Raw genomic sequence first — 23,792 nt, 5'->3', positions numbered from 1 at the left:
AGCAGAGAAGCGCCCGCCTGCTGTGGAAACACCTTCCACTGCCGGACGCCCCCTCCCAGCCCTCGCGGCTCCTCCGCCTCACGCTGCCTTCGCTTGGCCACCCCCGGCGGGGGGGCGGCGGCGGTTGGCGCGGCCGGAGGGGGGGGGGGAGGGAGCCGGGGCCCCCTGCCCCCGCGAGGACGCGGAGCGCGGCCAAGGGAAGCGGCTGCCCTTCCCGGAGCTGGCAGGAAATTCCTGACCCGCCCTGCGCGGAGGAGGAGCCGCGGAGCCCCGCCGCGGGGTCGCCGTTCCCGGCCCGGCCCGGCTCGGCCAGCTGGCCGCGAGGCGGGAGCGCCTCTCCCCGGTGCCGCAGGCGGCTGCCCTGCGCCGCAGGTGAGTTAGGCCGGTCTCCGCCCCTGGCGGCGGCTCCTCGTGTCCTCAGCGCTATCCCGGCGGCGGCGGGCGCCGCGGCCGCCGCCCGCTCCCCCCTGAGGGGAAGCCGCGGTGCCTGGTTAGGGACGCTCCGTGGAGTTTCTGCCTTGAATTTTACTCCTTCGGCGAGCCCCGCCAACCCTTTGCCTTGCCTTTAATCCCCGATTTCATTTTTTTTTTTCTCCCCCGGCAGCCGGGTTTTGGCGTGGCACGGGCAGGTGTAGAGCAGGGGGGTCCGGGGGCAGCGGCCGCCGCCTCGAAACCCCCATGGCCGGCTGCGCCGGAGCCCGGCTCGGCTCTGCTGCGGGCGCCGCCGCTGCAGCGCGCCAGGAGAGTAGCCGGCGTGGCCTGAGCAACAAATACTGAGGTGCCTATGTCTTGGGAGAAGGATGCTGCTCCTGGCGGGTGTTTAAAGCTTCGGTGTTAAGGCCTCCTGTTCTGTGTTTCTCTGGGAACGTGTCGATTTGCGCAGAAATCTGCGCGCAGGCCCGCCGCAGCGCGGCGCCTCCGCAGGTACGCGTGTCTGAGGTCTGGACCCTGGCAAGGGCGGCCAGACTCCGGCCTTTAAATCCAGAGTTGTACGGAGATGAAGTGTTACTCCGGCTTTCTTTTGAACAGCTGAAATCTGTTGTTTAACCTCAGAAGCATCAGAGTAAATGAGAAAACACTGGAAATTCCAGTGTGGTTTCTGTATCCTTTGAAGTTTGGCTGTTTTTTTTGGCATAACCTTTTCATATCTCTTTTGCTATCTAAGCGTTGCATGCCTGGGCCATTCGTTACTCTAGCAGAGTAAACCAAATCATAAAAGCGTTAGAAGCAGATCATGCCTTAAAAACATGGTAAAACTATTCTCTCTCTTGGTATGAGCGGCTGCAGTGTTGTGTGATTAATTCCGTATGGTTGTTAGCCTTTGCGTTTTTGGGGGCAGGAGCAAGCCATTCTCAGTTTGTTAAGCACTTCACATTTTTTAGACCCCCTATTTTTCTCTCTTTAATTGCCTTTTTATCTGTATCGAAGCTTTCGTGGGACCATAAAATACATCATGTTTTCCTGTTTTCCCGAAGCTCTTTAGAAAACCAACAACATGCATTAAAAGAGCTTTCTGTTTTTCCAAACAACAGGAGATACAGCTGTCCTTAAGTAATGAAGTGATTATATGCCTGTCAGACCTTAATTATATTCTACACCTAGCTTTTAAAAACCTGTTGTTCACCCATTAGATCACAAAGGTTCATTAGGTCCTTTCAGTGTCTTATGCACAGGCATATTTCCAGTAAATAAATCAAGAGTAATTGAAACCATCTTTAAATTTGCCTGGGAGAAAAAAGGTTGCGTGCAAGGACTAAATGAAGAGTTCATCCATTTCAGAATTTGGCATCTCAGCCATTTATTTTCTCAGTTCAGAACTGTTGCAAATCATCTTTTGGATAAACAGCGTGACATATATTTTGAAAAGCGGTCTGTTTGGTAGGCTGCTCTGGCAACTGGTGCTTTACCAAATCTCTGTAGGTTTCAGCTGACTTGTTGCTGTCCCCTCTTTCAAGGGGGAATAAAGCCATCTCATTTGGATGTTGGTTTGCAAGTGAAGATGTCATATGGGGGAGTGTAGGAGTCAGGAGAGCAGAGAGTTACACCTCTGTGCAGTGATTTTGTACAAATCAGTGACTTAGAGCATTCTACTTCATTTTAGGCGCTTAACTAGCCACGTCTCTGTTTAAGAGGAATAAACGTCTCCAGAGAACGAGCTAGCCCACCTCCGACCTGGTTTTCTTTCTAGGAGTGCCCCTTTCTCTATGATGGCATGGAAAGGAGCTTATGGTAATTAGATTTTGAAGCTAAACACATTAGTTGTGTTTGAGACCTAGTACTGCATGGTAGGAATTTGAATTGTGGTTCCTGTCCTCAGTCTGTCTGCCTATAAAGCAGAGTCTGTCTGCCTGTAAAGCAGAGGGAATGAGAACACTGGATGAAAAATGTGATAAAATTTCAAAGTATAGTTATGTCATTATTGCATGTGCCTCACTGACAGTTAGTCCTCTTCCGTAGCTGATTTAGGACAATTTGTCCAATTGATAGTGCTTATGATTTGGTGCCCTTATCTAATACCCTGGAGTATTCTCCTTTAAAGAATAAGATGTTTTCTGGATTGTAGAAACTAAAGAACTTTATTTTCCCAGCCTGCGTGCAAGCTCTGTTTCATTTGTAACTGGCAGCTGTTTTTAAATAAGCAGATCAAAGGGTGCTGAAAGTTTTATAAAGTCTGGGTTGGAACATGCAGCTCTAAGGAGATGAATAAAGGCAGAGCTCCTCTGGGGTCGGATGATGTTAGATGTTCATAGCCGGGGCTTCCTTGTCATAGGTGCGGGTCTTCCAGAGCCGTAGGCTTCTGCTCTGGGGTACCGCAGCGGTGTGCGCGCCTCGGTAGCCCCAGCTCCGAGCCACTGACTCCTGAATATTGAAAGTCAGATCCTGAAAGATGTTGAAATGGAATTTTGGTGCTTTAGTGCCTTTGACGAGAGGTTTGACGAAATGTTTATCTTAGGCATATTTGCAAGATGAATAATGGGAATTTTTTTCCCCTCTTGTCCACGGAATCACGAAAGAATTGGGCTGCATGGGATTTCATCTAAGCCAGCCTTTTGCTCTGAAGTGGAAACAGCTTACGTAAAGGTGTTGCTTTAACGTATTTTCAAACTGCCTGTTGAAAGAGATTTCCTCTCCGCCCGAGGTAATGTATTCCTGTGCTGTCTCTGCTTCTTGAATGGTGGTTGTTAGATTGCTGGGTCTCTGAACAGTTCCTGTTGCTGCTGAATGTTATCGTAGTTACTGCCAGCTCTCAAAATTGCTTCTGCCCTACTGATGTATCTCTCAGTATTGGTTAATTACAAGTTTGGTTGGGGAACCCTGAATCCAGTTGTATCAGTCTTGTCACACCCCAGGTTACATGTCGGGAATTTTTCGCATTAGTGGAATTATGAGTAGGATGTATATTCATGAGTGAAGAAACAATTAATGGTGTAGGCTGGGGACTGACAAGACATCTGCTTACTTTATTCCCCCACAGGTGTTGAAATGTTAGAGGGAGGGAGAGAATTTTTTCTGTCAAATCATCTTTCACTTATGGCTCAGGATTATCCCCCATTTCACAGATCATTTTACAGTGTGTCCCAATTATCAGATTCTTCACGGGAGAAGCTAGAACTGGAACCACTGTTGTTATTGCTGGTAAAGAATAAAAGCTGGCTGGGGAAGCTGGCGGAGTACATATGTAAGTTGTCTCTTTTTGAAGGCATGCTGTTTAAGAAAGTCAGAAGGATCAAGGGGGAACAGTTTACCTCCGATTCACTAGTTTGAAGATTGAAAATGTATTGCTATATACGCTAATATAGAAAGTCACAGTCACTGCTTTTGCCTTGTGCGTCTTGGATCCTTTGGGTAAACTGTGGACCATAGTCTAGCCTTCCTGTATTAAAACCCCCCAAAAGAAAAACCCAGAAACAGCAATAATTTGTGTGTATTTTGGGGGGCTGGATTCCACTTTAGTTTTCGGTTAGGGTTGGTAAGCTAAGTGTGGGGCTTTGTTGCTAAAATTTCATCTGTAATTCAATTGCAGATATTAGTCTAGGTTTTCTTTCGGCTTCCAGCCGTCTGCTAGGCCTGGTGGTTTCTAGTTGAGAGTGTTCATGTGATTATCTCTTCCCACAACTCTCGCTCTGCTGAGTAAAATCACAGCAATAGCAGGAGGTCACCAATAACCGTAATCTAAGGAATCTCCTTTTGCTGCCATTTGCGTGTTTTCCTGAGAAAAGGGAGAGAGAGATGAGATAGAAAATGAAAATGAGAATGAGCGAGAGAGAGAGAGAGAGCAGAACGGAGTAGCTGAGGGGTCAGAAATTGGCAAAGAGTGACTGTAGAATGAAGACTAACAGAAAAAGTTCTTACAAAGAAAGTGCAGGTAAAAACAGATTACACGTGTTGGTGTTTCCCGTGTAAGGATGTTTGTTTTGTTTTGGGACCCATTTGAGAACCTTGTTCTTCATCTTAGTCAAAGATATTATCTGTAGGTTTACTTTTTTGTCAATATAATTTAAATATATAAACATCAGTATGAATACAAATATATAAACAAATACAAATATATACATGCAAAATCAGAAATAATTTGAAGAGATACATTATTTTATTTTTGATATGGAAAATTGAAACGCGCTAAAGTAGCATTCATTTTTAAGAGAAAGAGCAACAGGCTCAGCTTCGTTCTTGTATACGCTCTCTTTATGTTACAAAACTCCAGTGTTGGATCTTAGTGCAAAGCTTCCTCTGCATGTACTTTAAGCCTCCTTTACATCATCGGAGTGTTTCACTTTAGTATAAATACTAACATGGAGGGCTTGATTCTAGCACCATTGTATTGAGTCATTCATTAAGTTATTATGGAACTTTTGAGAAACTAAACAGAATTCCTCAGGTATGAGAATCAGTGTCCATCCAAAATATCTAGGTGCTAGCTAATTTATAAAGACATAGAATAATAATCATGCAGGCACACAGTAAGATGACAGAGAGCAGCCTCACAACAGAATCATAGAGTGGTTCCGTGATTCTCTTACAAGTCTGCTCGTTGTCATTTTTTTTAAAAGGTTCTGGAGATTGGGGGAAGTTCCCAGTGACTGGAAAAAGGAAATGTTACACCCATCATCACGAAAGGACAAGGACAAGAAAGAAAAACTGGGTAACTACAGCCTAGTCGGCTTTGCCTCAGTCCCTGGGAAGATTATCGAGCAAGTTTTCTTGAAAGCCATTTCCAGACACATGAAAAACAAGAGTGTGTTTGGGAACAGACAGCATGGATTTACCAAGGGCAAACAGTGCGTGACCAACATGATTGCTTTCTAGGTTGAAATGGCAGGCCCTATGGACAAGGGGAGGACAGTGGACGTTAATGATCTTTCATAGTATTCTTGTGGTCAAAGTAAGGCAACGTGGACTGGATGGGTAGACTACAAGGTAGGGGAAAAACTATCTGAGCCACAACATGTCAACACATCAAAGTCTGTCAGGTGGACAGTTAGGGTGGTATTTATTGGGGGTCAGTGCTTGGGCTAGTGCTGTGTATCATCTTCATCGATACCCTGGATGGCGGAATGGAATACACCGTTATCAAGCTTGTGGATGACACCAAACTGATGGGAGCAGTTGATACCACTGGCAGGCAGGGGTGCTCTTCAGGCAGGGTGCTCTTCAGGGGGACCTTAACAAGCTGGAGGAATTGGGCTGACAAACCTTTTGAAGTTTAGCAAAGACAAATGCAAAGTCCTGTTGGATGGATGGAGCAATCCCACACAACAGTGCAGTCTGGGAACTGAGAGTAGTTGCTCTGCAAAAAAGGACCTGTTGACCTGAGTCAATGGTGTGCTCTTGCGGCAGTGAAGGATAACCACATACTGAACTGGGATAGCATGAGCGTAGCCAGCAGGCCAAGGGGAGTGATTATGCCCTTTTATTTGGCACTCATGAAGCCACATCTAGGTTACTGTGTCCGGTTTTGGGCTCCCAGTTCAAGGAAGATTGACAGACTAGCGTGAGTCCATTAGAGAGACACCAAGAGGGTTTGGAGGCTAAAGCACATGGAAGAGGAGTGGCAGAAGGAGCTGGGTGTGCTTAGCCTTGAGAAGAGAAGGCTATGGGCAGTTCTAACTGCAATCCTTACCTAACTAACGAGCAAATTACAGAAAAGATGGAGCCATGCTTCTGGCAAAGGCGTACAGCAAAAGGAGAAGAGGAAATGAGCACAAACTGTAGCAAGGAAAATTCAGCTTGGATTTGCTAAAACAGACCTTTACACTGAGGATGGTTAAGCACTGGAACAAGTTGCCAAGAGAGGTTGCGGAATCTCCATCCTTGGAGATCTTCAAGACTCGACTGGACAAACTGTTCCGTGATTCTGAAATGGACTAGTGAGATGCTATTGCAAAATTATTTTCATGACAAAAGTAACTAGAAAGGAAAAAGTATTCAAATGACGTGTCTGCTGTCCATATTCAAAATCACTGGCATGAGAACTTCTTGATCTTCCCTGCAATTCATGGCAACAAAGTACCCAGGAATTCCAGGTTGGAGCATGGGGACAGAGCATGACTTCTCTTAGGTCTAAAATAAGCTTAGCAATGATTCATCCTCAGACAAAGAACTATGGCCTGCTAGTGTGGTATTTCTCGAAGAACATAGCTTCATCTCTTTTCAGATTGGCAAATAAACAACCAAACTATTCAGCAAAACAACAGTTGTGACTGTCCATTTTCTTGTGGCGTTTGATGGTTACTCACTGTTTCTCAGAGGTAGTGCTGTCTCTGTTTCAGGAGGATTAATTATTCAGATACCTGAAAACATTCCCTGTCTTCTTGTCTTCAATTCCTTCAATTCCTTTGTTATTCAATTGATCTTACTTTTGGCAGGGATGTAGTTAGTCTAATATCACCTTGTTTTTTTTTTTTTCTTTAAACGAAATTGATTGTGTTTAATACCACTATTGTGATTCTCTTTTAATCTTCTTAATCAATGCACAGATTTTAAATGATTGCTTTGTAAAAGCACTTAATAATTGATATTATAGAGTAACTGCTTGACATGGGTTGGTAATAATTACCGTATGTGGTTAGTTGTCAGTCATGAGCAGAAGTTTTGGCATAGAGATGATTTAGGTGAAAATGTTACTCATATATTAAGAACTACTTCTTTTTTTTCCTCTAATAACATTTTATTTATTTAAATATATTTCATATTCTCTTTTGTTAGAGAATTCCAAAACATTACCTGTAATTAGATAGCTATAATTGCACGTGCATATTATCACAATTTATCATACAGTATTACACTAGATTGTTAACTTACTGAATAGCGACAAGCATTGTAGCTGTCTTCAAAATATGTTTGTGTTATGATGGGTGGTTAGATGTTATATTATGTTGTCCTTTTGTAATGTGCAATATTCGTACTATGCAGCAGTAAAAATGAGTTAAGGCATGTCATTAATGAAACGATAGTGTAAATGGTGACTTTGATAAAGTAGTTGTGAAAACCTTTTTAGAGCAGAAAGAGGTTTGGATTTGTTTTCATAAATCAGCAGTAGTTTAAAGAAATAGCCTAATACGTCATGACTTCCTCAATAATTTCCCATTGGAATAAATGTTAGTTTTAAGTGATACATGACAAATAGGTGAAATAGCTTTGTGTCCAACTCAAAAGTTGCTGACAAAATCAGGAGTCCTGTGAGGCCAGGTTTTCTTCACGCTCATAAAATTAAATCAAGAGTTATGCCACTAAAACTAACTGAACTACCCCTGTATTAAATTAGTCTTAGTGCAGAGAATCCACTCCATTGACATTAAAGGAAGTTTCATTTTCCCTTTTTTTTTTTTTTTCTTTCTGAAAAAGGGCATATGAGGTTTGGTTTTGTATCACTACACTTTAATATACTATATAGCATACTATAATTCAAAACAATAATAAAGTACTGAAGAGTTACCAGACGTTTTAACATAATCTGCTTTGAAAAAACTTCCTTCTGTGTCATTTACTTGCCATTCATTACCATATAGCAAAGGGCCAATTCTATTGTGTTTATTTCAGACAAAACGTATATCAAATGATTTTCCCTTTTAGATATTAAATTTGATCAGCTAATAAAAAGAATAAACTTTATATATAAAGAAGCAGATTTCCCTTAGCTGGTTCTTGCAACAGTCGGTCGCGTGAATTAGATCTAGGTTCTCAAAAACACTTAGATTCTTTATTCGTATTTATTTTAGTATTGTCTAAATAGTTTTGAGGTTATCAGTATAGGGACAAGAAAGAAGCCCGTACATTACACAAAGCAATACTCGCTTTTTTAATAGGGGGAGCTCTGCATGAAAAATTTGTGATCACAAGAGGAAAGTTAGCTCACACTGGAGCAAGGGTGCGTCTTGGGAGGGGTGAGTCCTGGATTGCAGTACTGCACCGAGGACTCTTCTGAATTTAGCATTCAGCAGTCACCTGTAGAGACTGGCAGAAAAGGGTTGAAATCTTTTCTTTGGAACCATCAGAGAAATTCAGAGCTTCCCAGAAATACAGGGAATCGAAGGCACGGTCATTAAACTCAAGTATCTTCTGTTCTGAGGTATTAAATTTGTGGTTTTATTTTGGGAAGAAATTCTGGAGTGAATTTCTGGCCTTTTTGAAATCAGTAGATGTTCTGTCCTTGGCTTTAATGGAGACAGAAGGTCACCCTCCTTATCTGTTCTGCTAAGCAGTTCCTGCTTCCGTTATCTCCTCTGTAGATGACATGGAAGCAGTGGTAGAAGACTGTCTTTATCAGTATTCTACACAGCTCCAGAAATGTAAAATGTGGAAACTGAAAGTTCAAGATAGCTGTGTTTCTCTGTGTTCCTGTTGCTGTTGTTTGGACTCCTGTACCCTTTCTGCCTGTGAGCTTTAACCATACTACTGCTGATTGTTTCGTGGCTGATATTAACCATTCTCCTACCTTTAATGACTTATCTGTATGTCTTCCTTCTACACTGGGGAATTTGCAGGTGATCTATGTCTTACGAGCTCTGACAGTTGGTCAGTCCCTTAGGACTGAACTGTGCAGGCCAAACAGAGTTTGACCTGTTGAAGTGGGAGACCGCAAGTTGCGGAAGGGTTGCAAGACAGGGCTCTTCAGTGCTTGAGAAGACAGTCTTTCTAGAAAAGGAAGTTGCTAAGACTTTGAGATGTACGTTTCAACTCCAACCCAACTGGAACCCTCTATGCAGTGTCTTGCTGCTGGCTGAAAACCATGCTCGTCACTGAGGTCGGCGGGACTCTTCACTCAGGCTCTCGGGTGGAGCTGAATCGTGTTCTGGAAACTGCAAGACCTTCAGCAACTTTGATACTACTTTTTCCGTGTGAGGATAAATCTCTTGGTACTTGTGCAGGAGGAAAGCCAAAAATATGTCAAGACAAACTTAGCTTTAATATTCCCTGGAAATACACAGAGGGAAAGCTTTGAAGATTTTCTATGCTTTATTTGGGTAGGTTGAATGGAATTCTGAGTGTGGCAGATTCTTTCCTATACTGTGATCAGGTCCTAAAAAACAGATTTTTTTAATTCTGTGTCCATTCTTCCTGAATTTCACATGAATTGCCTGGAGTGTGTGTGGGTTCTTTGTTGTTTCTTTTTCTTAAATACGGTAATAATATCTGGACTATTGTCTGGCATGCATTTCTCCTAAAATAAACAAACAAACAAACAGAAACGCCTTTTCTCCTGATAGGTCTGTCTGGTGCAGGAAAAGGTGGATGAAGGATGAATCGCTTTGTGTTTCTGGCAGTACTGATCTCCCTGAGGACTGCATACTCATATCAAGGTAAGTGTCATTTGCTGCTTTTTTTTTTTTTCCCCCCCTCCCCTTTGGAAGGCATCTACAACAGCTGGAGCTTTGGACTTGGTTCATTTGTAACTCTCCTCTGATTCAGCAAAGTTGCATGCTTAATCAAATTATCCTCTTTGGTAAGGAGATGAAGCAACCTGTAGGATTACCTTTTGTAAATCTCATCATGGAAAGTTGTCCGTTTAATCAATAGCTTGCAGTGCTGGGAAGCCAGAGTGTATTTATCTGTTTCCCCTATGTCTTACATGGTTTTGATCTGTACTCACTCTTTTTTAAGTAATTTATTTCCTCTTTGACAACTTTTATGCTTTTTTACATCTTTCCTATACTTTCTTTTTCTTATTTGCCTTATCTATGTAAACTGCAGCTTTTCGGCTGGCTCCTTTTTTGGTTGTGCCACCAAATCTCAGGACCAGATTTTTATTTCTTGCACTTTAGCTACATATCTAATATATGTAAAGAAAAAAGGACCTATGCATATTTCTAGAGAACAAAGCTGAAGATACGGATAACTTTCCAGAATGCTCTTTACACACTTGCTTCTGGTAATAGCAGCATGCATGGCTCTACTATGTTTAAAAAAAAAACAAAAACTTTTTAATTGGATTTTATATGACTGCCCTTAAGAAGGCAAAATTTATGAAGCTATAGTCTGCATTATAGAAATTGTGCTGCGTTAATTAAGAAGGTGAAGGAGGGAGAGGGTTTTATTTTTTTATTATTTGCATGTACTTGGTACCCTACAGAAGGGGTAATATACGTTTCACATTTTTTTGCCTCTCTCCTCTCTTCATCCTTGAAATTCATGTGTTTGCTTTCCATTCACTCAAGGTGCCAGTTCCTCAGTTTTGAAACTCTATTACCAATATCCGTACAGTGGCAAAACTTTTTTAATGCAGGCAAGTCCAAACAGTTGCTGCAATACAGTAACTTTGTCACTTGTTTTCACATGCAGTTGTTGAGGGATAAAGTTACTCTCTGTTGTTAATCAAAAAGCTATTCATTTAGTTTGAGTTAACTTTCAAGTTAAAGCAAGCCTTAAGATGCCATAGTTATTTAACTTTCCTAGGAGCTGAAGCTATAGATTATAACCGTGAACGCCACAAACGTTTCTACATATGTAAATTATACTGCAAAACTCTTTAAATTCCTCAGTGATTTTCAGGGTCTTGGCCTCTAGAAGAGTCCTTAGTTATATTGTTTCTTCTGGTTTTTTTTTTTTTTTTTGGTACTGTGGTAATGTCTATAGGCCCTGATGAGTGCTCTGGACTTTATTATGCCAGGCTCTGAAGAGCATAAACTTGAGAGAAGAATATAAAAGAGGGAGGCAAGCTCATCGTTACAATAGACATGGTAGGGACACTTGCAAATAGAATTGCCTGGGGAAGGAGAAGAAAAGGGGATCAGGAAAATTTGGAAGATAAGCAGGGATTTCCTTTAATGATGCACCCTGAAGGAGCAAGTAGAGGTGTGAGGGAACCATGCAAGATTTAGTACTTTTAGAATCTTTTACAACTAACCTGTAGTTTCATTAGCTAATAGTTGAGCTAGCATACAGTAACTTTTCTTCTGCCTGTTTTTATGCTACCATACGTTGTTTAATATATCTTCATAGCAGCACTGTCAAATGGACAGGAGCTCTTTTTCTACTTTTCTCCAGCTGTGTTTCTCAAAGCAGGCAGACTTGCCCTCTGTGTTGTGTAACTTGTTAACTCTCAGCTTAGAGTTATATCTACTAGAAGGAAGTGCTGAGCCACTTTACTATGGCAAGACTGAGGCTTGAGTTTCTCCCTGCACTGAAGAAAGGCAGTCTCTTTCTGTCTCAGACTCAGGAGATTTGTCATGAAGGAACTGTAGCGCAGACAGGGGTGATTATTTTAAGAGGTATTAGGGCTGCCTGATGTGAGGTTTTGGACTTGGCGTGGGAAGGAGGGTCTCTAAGTACAGAGAGTCAGTTATACCTAAAGAGCAATTTGTTTATGTTTCTGGGGAGAAGAGAGGGTTGCATGTTGCAGCTTTAGCTCATTTACATGGGCAGATTACGCAAGTCTGTAAGGTTTCAATTGCACAGCCTACCTACCTCCTCATAGCGCCCACAAAAATTTGAGTTCTCTGGAAGAAAAAGTTTTTAAACTGTCATAAAAGAGACATGATTTAGTTCTGTATGAAGCAACCATAGTAATTTTATCAAAACCTGGATTTCTAAACCTTATTAGAGAACAGCTATAAGGTATCATATTTTTCTCTTTGACAAGCCTATTATATCAGTAGCATACTCGGTTTAAAGGTCAAGTCTGGAAAATTACATAGGTCTTCTTCAAACTGTTGTCCAAACCAATTTATCATGTGTTTAGGCATGCCCGTTGCCAGCCTGTCAGAACTGTAGGGCATCTAAGCGTTCTGGCTTTGGTATTCTATAAAGGAGCTTTGAAAAATCTGACTTCCATGCTTGAACCTAGCTACAAGTAAGTGTTCAGCTTTAGCCTCCCAAGTTTAGCTAGTAAGTTCAATTGTTAAAGCTGTGGATTGTATTTCTGGGTACTTGGAAGCCCTGAAAACTCAGAATTAAAAAGAAAAAAAAATCTGTATTTAAAAACTGGGAAGCAAAAAAACCCCAGCAAAATGTAAAATATGGCAGGCAGGTACTGTACTAGTACTGTCCTGGTCAACCAAATCCTCTGTATTTCAGTTTGGAAGACTTGTTAGTTTGTATTAACATGCTAAAGGCATGGTCAATGGGAGTAACATCAAGTCATGCAGCATGTTGTCATCCCATGTTGTCATCTGGCTTAATGATAAACAGATGTTGTAGACAGCTTCTCCCTAACAATGTACGCAGGGGTGGAGCCCTCTGGGACACTTTCTTGGGGTGCTCTTCAGTTTCTGTTTTGGCTGCCTGTCCAGTCTGTATGACTGAACAGCAGTTTCTGACTTGCCTCTGGTGAATCTCACAAAGCAGATGAGAGATTTAAAACAATTTTACAACTTTTTGCCTTCCAAGAATATCTAAAATGAGTCCTTTTCTTACTCTTTCTGTTCTCACTGCTGAGGAGTAATGAGGATTCAGGAGGGCGACAGTTTCTGTATAGATGATGCTAGATCTATCTGTGAGGTTCGGGTTCATTCTGATTGGGAAACCAAACCGTTCCCCTTATGAGGAGGATATGAGAGGCCACAGGGAGTGGTAAAGAGAAGGAGGGTCACTCACAGAGTGTTTGCTCACCAACAGCCTGTTTTCCCATCTGGCCATAGGAAAGGTTTCTGCAAACTAGCTGGCTTTTGTTTCCTGGTGTATTTGTTAGGTTTCCCGGAGAGTTGCTTTGCGCCTCTGATTTTCACAGCGAGACTTGCCAGATCCCTTCCTTTAGGTTTGTTTCTTTGTGTTGGGCTCATCTGTTTCCATCCAGCTGCTTCAGCATTGCAGAAGTTAAAAACAGGAACGGTAAGGTCCCAGAGCCTGAGATCAGCCACATTTTGTGTACACGGAATGAGATCCCCTCATAGGCTTCGTACATAGCGCTTCAGATAACAGGGTGATGTAGGTACAGGCTGACCAAAGAACGAGCAAGCCAGGACTGTATACTGAAGAAGAATAACTTTACAGTGGATTCCTTAGCATACGTGGGATTTTAACAGCCAAACACCATCTTTACGCTTGCTACCATGACTGTCGCTAGCGGATTAGTACCTGGTAAGTTCTTGCACAGCAGTGAGATCTCAGGCACTAGAACCTGGTTATCTTGTTTTGATGGTCAAAGCCTGTGGAGTATGGGAGATGAAGTGTGTCTTGTCATATGTTCCCAAAATATCATAAGATCCTTTCCTTCCTCAGTTAGTTTTGTGGCTCACTTCATTGCATTGGTTGCTCTGGCTCTCTGTCTGGTCAGTCCTTGGCAGTGGAGCTAACAATAGTTCTGTTTTCCAGGAAGACCTAAAAGTGCTGCTCCCTCATCATTTAGGCAAGTGAAGTTCACTCTCAGGGCTTCCATTTTATTTATTCAATGCTAGACGTGAACTAGTTGCCGTAAGTGCTCGGTTTCCCCAAGGTAACGTAAAACTGATGGCCAGTGTTTTTTTAATCTTTGCTGTTCAAAAGCAACTGTTAAGCAGCAGATCTGTTTTTAAGGACCGTGTTATTAACAAGGCCAAACAGGCAATTTTACTTCTGCATATGAAACATCTTTACATTTCCTTTACAAGAGACACTAATTCTCCCAAATCCTGCTATCATGTATTCACAAATGTTTCTCCAATAATTAAGCGTTAAGGCTGAAGTCAGAATTGATAGAAGAGGAAGATATGTGTGCATGCATGTGTATGTATACTTCTTCCTCCAAGACTTTCTAGGATACAAGCAACTGTTTCTGAGAGTAATTGCCTGAAGGATGAAACCTTGATTCCTTCCTCCAAGTACATCTGAAAAAGCCTTTTGTAGATGGCTTGTAGGTGTAGTAGTTTCCTCTAGATTGAAAACATACGGTTTTCATTTTGCTTTGTCTTTCAGTACCTTGCAGAATAGAATGGATTAAAAAGATACAGATCGAAGATGACTTGCTAAAAGCTAAAAATACTCTAGAAGGAAGTATTGTTTCTAAGTTGTTAGCTATGGTACAACATAAGTTTTCTTCCACTTATTCTTTAATTACAATCTGGACTTGTATGAACAACTCAGTGGTTTCAGTGTCTGTATTCTCATAATTAATAAACTTGCTTGTAAAGTATTCTTTCCTTTCCCTGACTGATCAGAGATTGTGCTTTCTTGAGCCTTTCATTTCTTACAGCCAATGTAAAGATTCACGCGTCGAGAAACTGCCGCACAGATGCTAGCGCAAAGCAGGTGCCGCAGGATAAATTACAAAAGGGTTTGGGTGTCCAAGCAGCTGCCCCGGTAGCAATATCAAAATATAGGTACTCAGCGCATGTCCAAACCTCATAATGACTAAATTTCCTGAATGCTTGCATTCTTGCCCTTAACATTCTCTAAATGTCTCAGATCATCATTAGGCCAGAGGGTGAAGCACATATGTGAGAAATGACTGTAGGTGGAGGAGTTATAAGGAGGAGCTGGCTCAGGTGTCTCAGACCAGGCTGGCTGTGAGGACTGTGACTGCAAGGAGTGGGAATGCCCAGAATGAGTTACATTATTAAAACATACAGCTACTTCTGTGATTTCTGTACTGTGTCCTGGTCAGTATCAACATCGTGACCCCTTCATTTATAACAAGCAGAAACAACGTGGAAAGCAACTGTGGCAAAAGAAAAAACTTGGTGACTTGGACATTTCAGTTCTTTAGCTTCATTAACAACCAGATCAAGCTTGGCATGTTTTTTTCAGGAAGAGGAGAAGATATAAGTCAGTGAGTGCCCTATTTCTTCTCTTCTAAAAGTTATCTTTTGAGGAGGGGAACAAAGCAGGTGTTCCCTCCCCCCCCCCCCGAAAAGGGGGACTACTCATAAGGTGATCTCTACTTTTCGGTGGGCTTGTCGGCTCATGGAACCTTTCTTTTCCTAACGCCAGCCGGGAGTTTAGTCTGACTGATGGATTAAACCTAGGCTCACAAAGCGATGGAAGTGCCATTATAGGTAGGTGTCTGATTCCAGTAGAAGAATCCACAGCCCTGATTTAAGGACCTAAGCTCTGTGTAGAGCAACCAGTAATGTGCCACAGCTCAGACTGTGGTCTGAGCTAGCTAGTGAAGGGAAACTCTTTTATCTTTCCTTTTCAAATACCCAGCTTTCATTAACTCAATTAATAGGTGTGGAACCTATTTTGTTTCTAAGCACTGTTTTATCATATCTGCCTTATCAATATGGTAAACATAACGTATATACTCAAAAGGACCCACACCCTGCATAACCTGGGAAAGATGCACAATCCGAGTGGGCTTTGGGAAGGTACTTAGCAATGGCTTAATTTAATTTTTGCTTATGATAATGGGATTACAGTGTTTTTCCTTTAGGGTCTGGGTTTTTCTTCAGAACTCTCCTTTGCTCTCTCTGTTGGACTGTGAGGGAGTCAGTGTCAGAGATGGGAGCGGAGTCTAGCATGTCATACTGCTTGCTCCACTGCCTTGACTAATGACTCCCTTGAGAAAACTGGCATGCAATGTTGGTCTGTTGTGGCTTAAACACACTTGAAGGATTGAAGCTTACACAACTATTAATATTTTTGTATCCTTTTTTTCTGCTTCTAGAATCCCTTGTGTTTCCAGTAACGTACCTTAGTGTTTCCAAAGATTTGCCTCTTCAGCGTCTGCTGGTGGAATGGGATGTCGGCAAGTCAGCGCATGATGCTGAGCTTTCGATGTCTTTTGAAATACAAGTCAGCCGAACAGAAGAAAATACTATTGTGTGGACAGTAAGTGTATTTAAACAAAAAAAAAAAGGGTATTTTAGATGTCTGCAATATAGATGAATCTGAAGGAAAATCAAGCGTTCAGATGCATATACAGGTTGCTCTGTTGTATAGTTTTACCATTTATAGCATAGTATATTCAAAGCTGTAATAGAAATACCTCCATATTTCACTAGGTGCCAGGCTTGGCCTAATGTTTTGCCCAGTTTTTGTGAAAACAAAACATTGGCTCAGATGAGGAAGTCATTTTTGCCTCTGCAGAGTGTAGATATGCCTTGTATATCCTTATTCAGGGACTGTGGTGGGCAGACTTAGGAGATCTGAATTTAAAGGCCTCCATTCCCCTTCAAAGGTGCGGGTTCCCTGAGGAGCATCCCAGAAAAATTCCTCCTTTGCTCCTAATGCAGACAAGTAGTTATCCTTTTGTGGCATGGTTACTACCCCTCACTAGTGTCTAATTGAGCATGAGTCATGTGTTGTTGCAACCCTTCTCGTCTTAGGAAGCAAACAGGATAGTCTCAATGTGAGCCAGGCTGTATAAGGCCTGGGCTTGGCCCTGCTAGCAATCACCTTATATCCAGTGCTTAGGGAAGAAGGTAGTGGTGTCTCTTCTGGCAAGTCTCAGCCCTCCTTATCACCTGAACCAGCCAGATTTTCTCGAGAGGTGAAGATATGAACACCCAAATTCTTTTGGCTTAAGCCTTCTCCTGATTTTTTTCACCAGTCCGTGACTTTACTGTGAGAACTGCTGTATCACAAGAAATTTTTCCTCTCCTTTGGATCTGACAAAATCTTTGGGGAATTAAATGCAGGCTTTATGGATATTGCAACTTTTTATGAGTCATCTGCTGATCTAACTGTGGAAGAATATTAAATACATATGTTAAAACCTAGTAAAATTGGAGAACTGTTATAACTCATTTAAAGGTGCTATTTGTGAGGAGGAATATAAAGCAGAGAAGGGCTTTTTTTTTTTTCCCCCTGAAACCAACAAGAGTCAAGAAAATAAGACGGACAGTGTTTAAAAGAGTCCTTACTGCTAATCAGCCAGTTAGCAGTATTTAGTCTCTCTGAGTTTGAAGATCCTCAGCTTCACTGCAGAAGAGCTGTATGTAGTTCAGAAGATTTTGGCCACCTTGATAGAAGGGGTAGGATTTCTAACACCTCGTGAATAGATCTAACCCTGAAATTGGAAAATGGGGTCACGTAGCTCCGAACAATCACATGGTTGTTCGGAGTGCTCTTCGAACAAACTCTGTTAATTTGCAGGAAGAAAGAAAGAGCTATGCAATCCAAGGACATAGTCTGTGCTGGTACTCATAATAAACACGACTTGGAAAATAAATAGGATATTTTGGATGTCACTGCCACACGGGAATGCGTTTGTTTCTGTGTTATTGTTAAGAATGTATACCAATAACAAAACTCTGAATCTGCTCACGCCAAAGCATGTACAGTCTATGTGACTTTGAAAGCAGCAGATAAATTCCTCAGTGCTATAATTCAGAAGTTAAATTGTGAAATGATTGCAGAATGTCTCTCAGAGTAATGCTATTATGAAAGCGCAGATGTTGCTGGTGGAAAGCAGTAATGGAGAGCAGAATCGTAGTTGTCAGTGTGAGCCAGAGCTCTGGTACAGCTCACTGGAGCATCATTGATCTCCATTCTGAGAATCTGGCACAGTTGCTTTTAGAAGTACTGCATTTTTACTCTGTTCTGAAATGTATTTTTAATTACAGGCCATTAATATAAATGTCTTGAGCCCTTTCTTCCTGCTTCTTATGGGCTTTCATGCCAGGAAAGATTCACACTTGGGCTACCTTTTCATCCATATCTGTGCGACTGTTTGGTGCCCTTGTTCGTCTAAGTTGCAGGGCTGAGTATTAGTACAGCCCATTGAACCATAGGCCTGAGCAGCTACGTGCTGAGAGGGATTTGCAAGGTATTTTCTCTAAGAGCACAGCAGAGCATTTACTTTTTTTGCTCTTTGTCTGCATTGATATAACTCAATATAAAAACATTTCCCAAATTACAGAGCGTTCTGCACTCAGCAGTTTTTCAATTCCATTTTATACTTTAGGCTGTTCTTCTCCTATTAGCTTTCTGGATCTCTAACGTGCTTGAATATTTTTTCATGTTTCTTGCATATGCATATTAATACAGTGAAGCATTTTGGGGAAACCAGCAGGTACTTTCTTCTTCTGCTTTTCGCTGGTGGTACTGTCGGCAGCCTCTGTGCCTCAGAACTACAATGAGGTAATATCTGTGTAATTCCTTGGTCAATGCAGATGCGTGCCGGCACCAGAGATACGTAACCCAGAGCGTTAGACAAGGTGCACCTCCAGACAGCAGCATGTATATGCAGACTGCTGTTAACAGCAGGCATGAGTAACCTACTGAAAGTGAGTCCGGTTCTCGAGAAGCAAGGCCTGACGCCCAGTTATGTTGTTATCATCAAGTAGTCTCACCAGCATGTCAGTCACTACACCATTGCTGGTGCAGTTTTGTAAGCAGTTTCTTAGACCTCTGAGAATATGAGATCACATGTGGCAGCATGGATTTCAAAGACTGATGTTTTCAAAAGCGTTTTCTTCCTTTGAGCTTGCTTTCTCTCTCTCTGTGTTTGACTAATTCCAAAGTAAGTATCTACGCATTGCTGTGATTTTCATACTCTGCCTGACTGGCCCTTGTTTATAGGAGTTTCATAATGTCACACTTGACAAATCAGGAGAGCCTCTTCATTGGAACTGGGATTCGGACTTACCTTTGGAGTGTATGTCACACTCGGTGAGAATCAGGAGTAAAGCAGAAACATCAAAAATCTGGAGTCAGTGGAGTCTGTGGGAGACTGTCCTGGGTGAGCAAAATAAGACTTTGCAATATTGGTTTTATTTTTTCAAGGACAATGCTAGATTTTAATTTGCTGATGATTTTAATGATAGTGATCAATTCAGGAGAGAGAACACCAAATCAATAATTTCTTTTGGACCATTTCATCTGTAAGCACTGACCAACTCTTTTCTGCGGGCAGTAATAGTAATACTTCAGCTTTTGTCTTGGTTTGCAGACTGTCATTCTCAGATAGTAGGTGAGAAGTTTTAGAGCTTTTCTTGCTCACACATTAAAATAACGCAGTACATTGAGTGGTATGGGAACTTGGATTTGCGTAGATTTTTTTTTTTTTTTTTTTGTATTCTGTGGAATCTCTTTTGATATCACATCGAACGGTGCAAGTCTGAAGGCTGCTTTGGCCTGCTCACTTGACTTGCACTTTTCCCCAAGGCAGGGGCCTTGGATGTAGCCATGGTTATCACTGGGTCAGACTGGGGTGAGGAGAGGAAATGCACAGCTGTGGATGCATCATCTGATGCTTGAATGTTTCTTTTGTCTTGGGATCATAGCTCTGCTTAGTATCAAAGAAGCAGAGAGGGAGGAGCAAGTCAGCTGCTTATGTCACTTGGAATGAACTTCTGTGAGTTATATGAGAGCATACAGGGGTGGAATAATAAGGTAATCAAATGATACAGCAAGAAACAGTTTTCTTTCGTATTACAACATGTCTTACTAGAACAGCTTGTTTTCCAGGGAATTTAAGTCATTTAAACAAAATGCATAACTGTGCTTCAGCAAAAAATGGTTGCAATGATTTTGTAAAGGAGCATTATTCTTGTTTGGATTGGCAACAGTTTGAGGTAGTAAAAGAAGCACAGGTGTGTATACTTGGACTGTGGCGCATAAATTGCCCTACTCTGCACTTTGTATGATGGGAGATGGAATGCAAGACTCCCCTTTCAGTCTCACTAACGTCAATCCTGGAAATCTTATTTTTTAATTGAGATTGGATAGGGATCAAAAACACTGTTCACTTGTCACCAACTGATCCCACATTACAGACCTGATTCAGAGCTCTCTGAAAGGTAATGAATCCATCCTTCAGGCTGTATTTTATCTCCAACCTATCCAAAAGCCTGTGAGTCTCTTAAATCCCACTTTTGTTTTTACATCGAGGAGAGAGTCCAACATTGAAAGCCACAGAAATATCATTCCAGTTTGAGTTTCCTGGTTCATACAATGTTCACTCCTCTTAGCTGGGCTCTGACACGTTCAGAACACAGCCTATTTCCAGTCCCCTGCTCAAAGTCTGCAAGAGCAGGTATTTTGGCTGTAAGCTTCAGGCTGTTCACAGGTGCAGGAGGCAGTATTCATCTGTAAGGGCAGTTCTTGAACGCACACTCTTTGTTTCCCCTAAGTAAAAGGCAGTGAGCTGTATTTAGGACTCTGTCAGATAGTTTGTTGGACTACGTTGTACGTGAATGGGTTTAACATAAATTTAGGTATGCTTACATATCTAACTGATCCCTGCATGGAGAAGAATACTATATGAAAGTGCATGAATGGATAATATAACATGAGCAGATGCATGTGTAAATGCTCAGTTATGTAGTTAGATTGAAATCCCACCCTGAGCAGATTTTGAAATGCTGTATTGTGTGTTAATTTGCAGGCCTGGACGCTTCAAATAACGGTGGACTACAGATCTTTCCAGATGAAAAAGTTGTAGAGGAAGGCTTTGACATCACTCTTTGCTGCATCGGAAGGAAAGGTCAAATCATTAAGGAGTTCTTTTTATCTCCAACTGCTCATAATTTCAGTCGCACAAACAGTCAAATTGGACTGCTCACTGTGAAAAATGTGGCACATCAAGAAGTGCCTCAAATCACAGTGTACTGTCAGGCGTCTTGCAAAGAAGAGGAAAAAGAGAAATGCTACAGTCGTACAGTTTTCTTTGTGGGTAGTAAGTGCATGCTTTAGTTCAGTTCTCTTTTCCTGTTGCTATTAAGTCAAGAATGACTTTGGGGGGGGGGGGGGGGGAGGAGGGGAGGGACAAAAAACTTGTTGTAAGTTGGCACTGTCCTGTTATGTCAAGCTGAGCTCTGCTGGATGTCTGACTTTAGCTCTGTAAATTCACTTGCATGTAGAAAACATTACAGAATAGAACTTGTCTTTTTAAACATGTCATGGGATGAATTCACAAAATGAATCTGAACGAGTGAGTGATTTAATAAATATACCTGTTTAGGAGTCCAGCTTAATTGTCTGTGTGCAGGTAGTAAAACGCAACACAGCCCCCGCTTCCGAGCATGGGAGTAAGTTTTATGTGTAGAAAACCATACAGATAAATTAGTCTATTAACTTAACAAAAAGTAATTAGCTACAGAAGAGTTTGGAATGCAATTAACTTATGGTTTGGTTCTGATTTCCTCTATGGAGTGGTCATTGAATAAGTACCGTTGAAATAATAACATCTGTGGTAAACCAGGCTTTGTCCACATTGATTGTTTGTAGTTTGTTAATATAGTAAGAGTATCGATGATGTTTGCCTTAACTGCCATGCTGTTGGCTTTTTGTTGTTTCCCCCCCCCGACAAGAACCGCCTGATACACCTAATGATTTTTCCTGCCAAACTCAAGACATGAAAACAGTAATATGTACTTGGAGCCGAGGAGGAGACACTTACCTCTATGGACGTCATTCAACAAAATACACTTTGTTTGAAGAGTAAGTCTTCTCATAGTTATATTAACTCTGGTCTGTGCTGTACAGAACAACAGTCAAGTTCTTTCTGTTCTTTAAAATCTGTGGAAATGTTTTTTTTAATCCACGTTGCAATTAGCTGCCTGCCTCTTTCCAGCTCATTGATCAGCACTTTTATTAAAAGTTGAGAAGTACAGAACTGCTCTGAATTATAACTGCTCTGATATAACTCTGACTAGCTGTAACAAAGTTGCGGGTCCATCAGATCAGCCTCTGCTTGATTCAGGGTGTTATAATAACACTTCCTTTTGGTCAGTTTGGGTATCCTTAGCGAGGCATGAAGACACTCTGGAAGCAGGATATACGTAACTTAGAAGTATAAAGTAGTTATTTATTGGGTAGCATAAACAAAAGATAACTAGTATTTAATATGAGCTCTTAAGCCAAGTATTAGTGTGTTTTCACAACGCATCAACACTGATGATGGTGCTGTGGACTAAAACCGATGATTCCCAGTTAGCCTGGCTAGTTTCCCTGGTTCTTTACCTTTAGGATTTTATGACTTTCCATGCTAGTGTTTTCCTTCTTGAATCCTTGAGCTACCAACAATCCCATCTCAACAATGCTACTTCTGTCTATGATTTTACCTTTTCTTATCTCTCTGCAGACTTTCTCACAGCTCTTTCTCAGCAGTGTGGGTCAAGGTTATGCAGCTGTGGCATGTGAGAGCTGATACAGGCAGCTAAACCCCTATGAGAGGAGTGGGACCTTGCAGCAAGGGCTGCAGAGAAAGGGTGTTAAAGGGGAACGCATAAAAGAGGGCAGAAGCCTCATATCATCATAACAAACTTTTGTCAGCAGGTCTCAGCAGAAGACAGGTCATCATTGCATAGTACCTTCATGGTCTCTGCGTCATTCACTTCTTTTAAAATGTTGTGATAACGATTAAGAAAAAAAAAAAGATGCATTTAAATTACTGTTTTATTTAAAGGCTTAACGGTAGACGTGTGAATGGTTTAATTCTTGGCAAATCAAATCCGTAATTTAGAAAGCTGTAAATCCATGATGAAACCCCTGAAAGCCGTTTAGCTGTTTCCCAAAAGGATAACAAGTAAGAAGAAAGAACACTTCCTTCTAATTGTAAGAATACTTACATTAATCCTATGTTGGGCTAGGGGAAAGAACTGGGTGGCTTCTCACAGTCCTCTTCAGCCTCATTTTCCATGATGCTATATTCTGGTTGAGCGTCCGCAATTTCAACATCTGTCTTGATTCTACGTTATGGAAAAATGTCTTTCTTTCCCCCCCCACCCCCTCTTCTTTGATAGGTTTTCCCAAAACTTGATTCCGTGCACAGTAAGTTGTTCTGAGCAGTGCTCGTGTTCTTGGGATATAAACCAGCAGAGGGTCTATAATATCACACTGACTGTTGAAAACCCACTGAGAAAGAAAACTGCCATGGATGTTTTTGATGTCACTCACAGAAGTAAGGCCTTTTCTGTTTCTTTATTTTAAGGCCCTATCCTCTTGCTTCTCTTAATACTTGGATGCGGGTTTAAGTATAGAAGTCCATGATTTTTACCTTCTCGGTTTCTGTTAGCTACCTTTCCCTGTGTTGTAGTTATCTGCTGTCTCTTCAGTTTCAGCTTTGCAAAAGTTCTGCTAATGGTCGTTCCAAAGGTCAAATTTTAGTTATTGAAATGACCCCTTCTGGCTTCGCAGTCTATCACTTTGCTGAAGATGGTTCATAGTATCGTGCTGCTTCCCATACAAGTTACTCTGTAAGCAGTAACTAATGCTTGTTAGTTCCTTTTTCCCCTGTTCGTTTGTGTCCTTTGTCACAGTGTGCCCCAACACCGAGGCCCCAGGTTCCCCAAGTTCCCCATGATCTTCCCCACCTCAAAACACCTGGGTCTTTCCTATGTCTGCAGCAGTATTTCCAGTTCTTCTTGTGTCCTCTGGCCCCACCACACCCACCTCACAGTATTCTCAAGGCCCTTTTGTACCCTTACCTGTTTGAGGAAGTCAGAGGCAGCATGTTCATGGCTTTGGTTCTGAAGCTGATGAGCTGATGGACC

At 41.7% G+C, this 23,792-nt stretch overlaps 1 protein-coding gene across 4 annotated transcripts in view; it reads left to right on the top strand.

Moving 5' to 3' along the window:
* Positions 1-253: 253 nt before the first annotated feature.
* LOC138064461 (oncostatin-M-specific receptor subunit beta-like) overlaps positions 254-23,792 on the top strand; it is a 37,481-nt gene continuing 13,942 nt past the window's right edge. The window contains exons 1-8 of one of the 4 annotated variants that reach the window (XM_068927215.1): positions 296-372; positions 3,015-3,139; positions 9,708-9,800; positions 16,019-16,182; positions 18,877-19,036; positions 20,684-20,974; positions 21,609-21,738; positions 23,043-23,200. In XM_068927215.1, coding sequence (XP_068783316.1) covers positions 9,740-9,800; positions 16,019-16,182; positions 18,877-19,036; positions 20,684-20,974; positions 21,609-21,738; positions 23,043-23,200 — 964 coding nt within the window. In that variant the 5' untranslated portion in view covers positions 296-372; positions 3,015-3,139; positions 9,708-9,739. Of the gene's footprint in view, positions 373-3,014; positions 3,140-8,759; positions 9,465-9,707; positions 9,801-16,018; positions 16,183-18,876; positions 19,037-20,683; positions 20,975-21,608; positions 21,739-23,042; positions 23,201-23,792 lie in introns of those variants that run through there. The other 3 variants (XM_068927214.1, XM_068927216.1, XM_068927213.1) reach the window with 3 other exon arrangements.

Source organism: Struthio camelus, chromosome Z (assembly GCF_040807025.1).
Source record: "Struthio camelus isolate bStrCam1 chromosome Z, bStrCam1.hap1, whole genome shotgun sequence".
In the NCBI taxonomy this organism is placed as follows: domain Eukaryota; kingdom Metazoa; phylum Chordata; class Aves; order Struthioniformes; family Struthionidae; genus Struthio; species Struthio camelus.
Note: the sequence above shows the minus strand (reverse complement) of the source record. Positions and strands in the feature narration are given on the sequence as shown.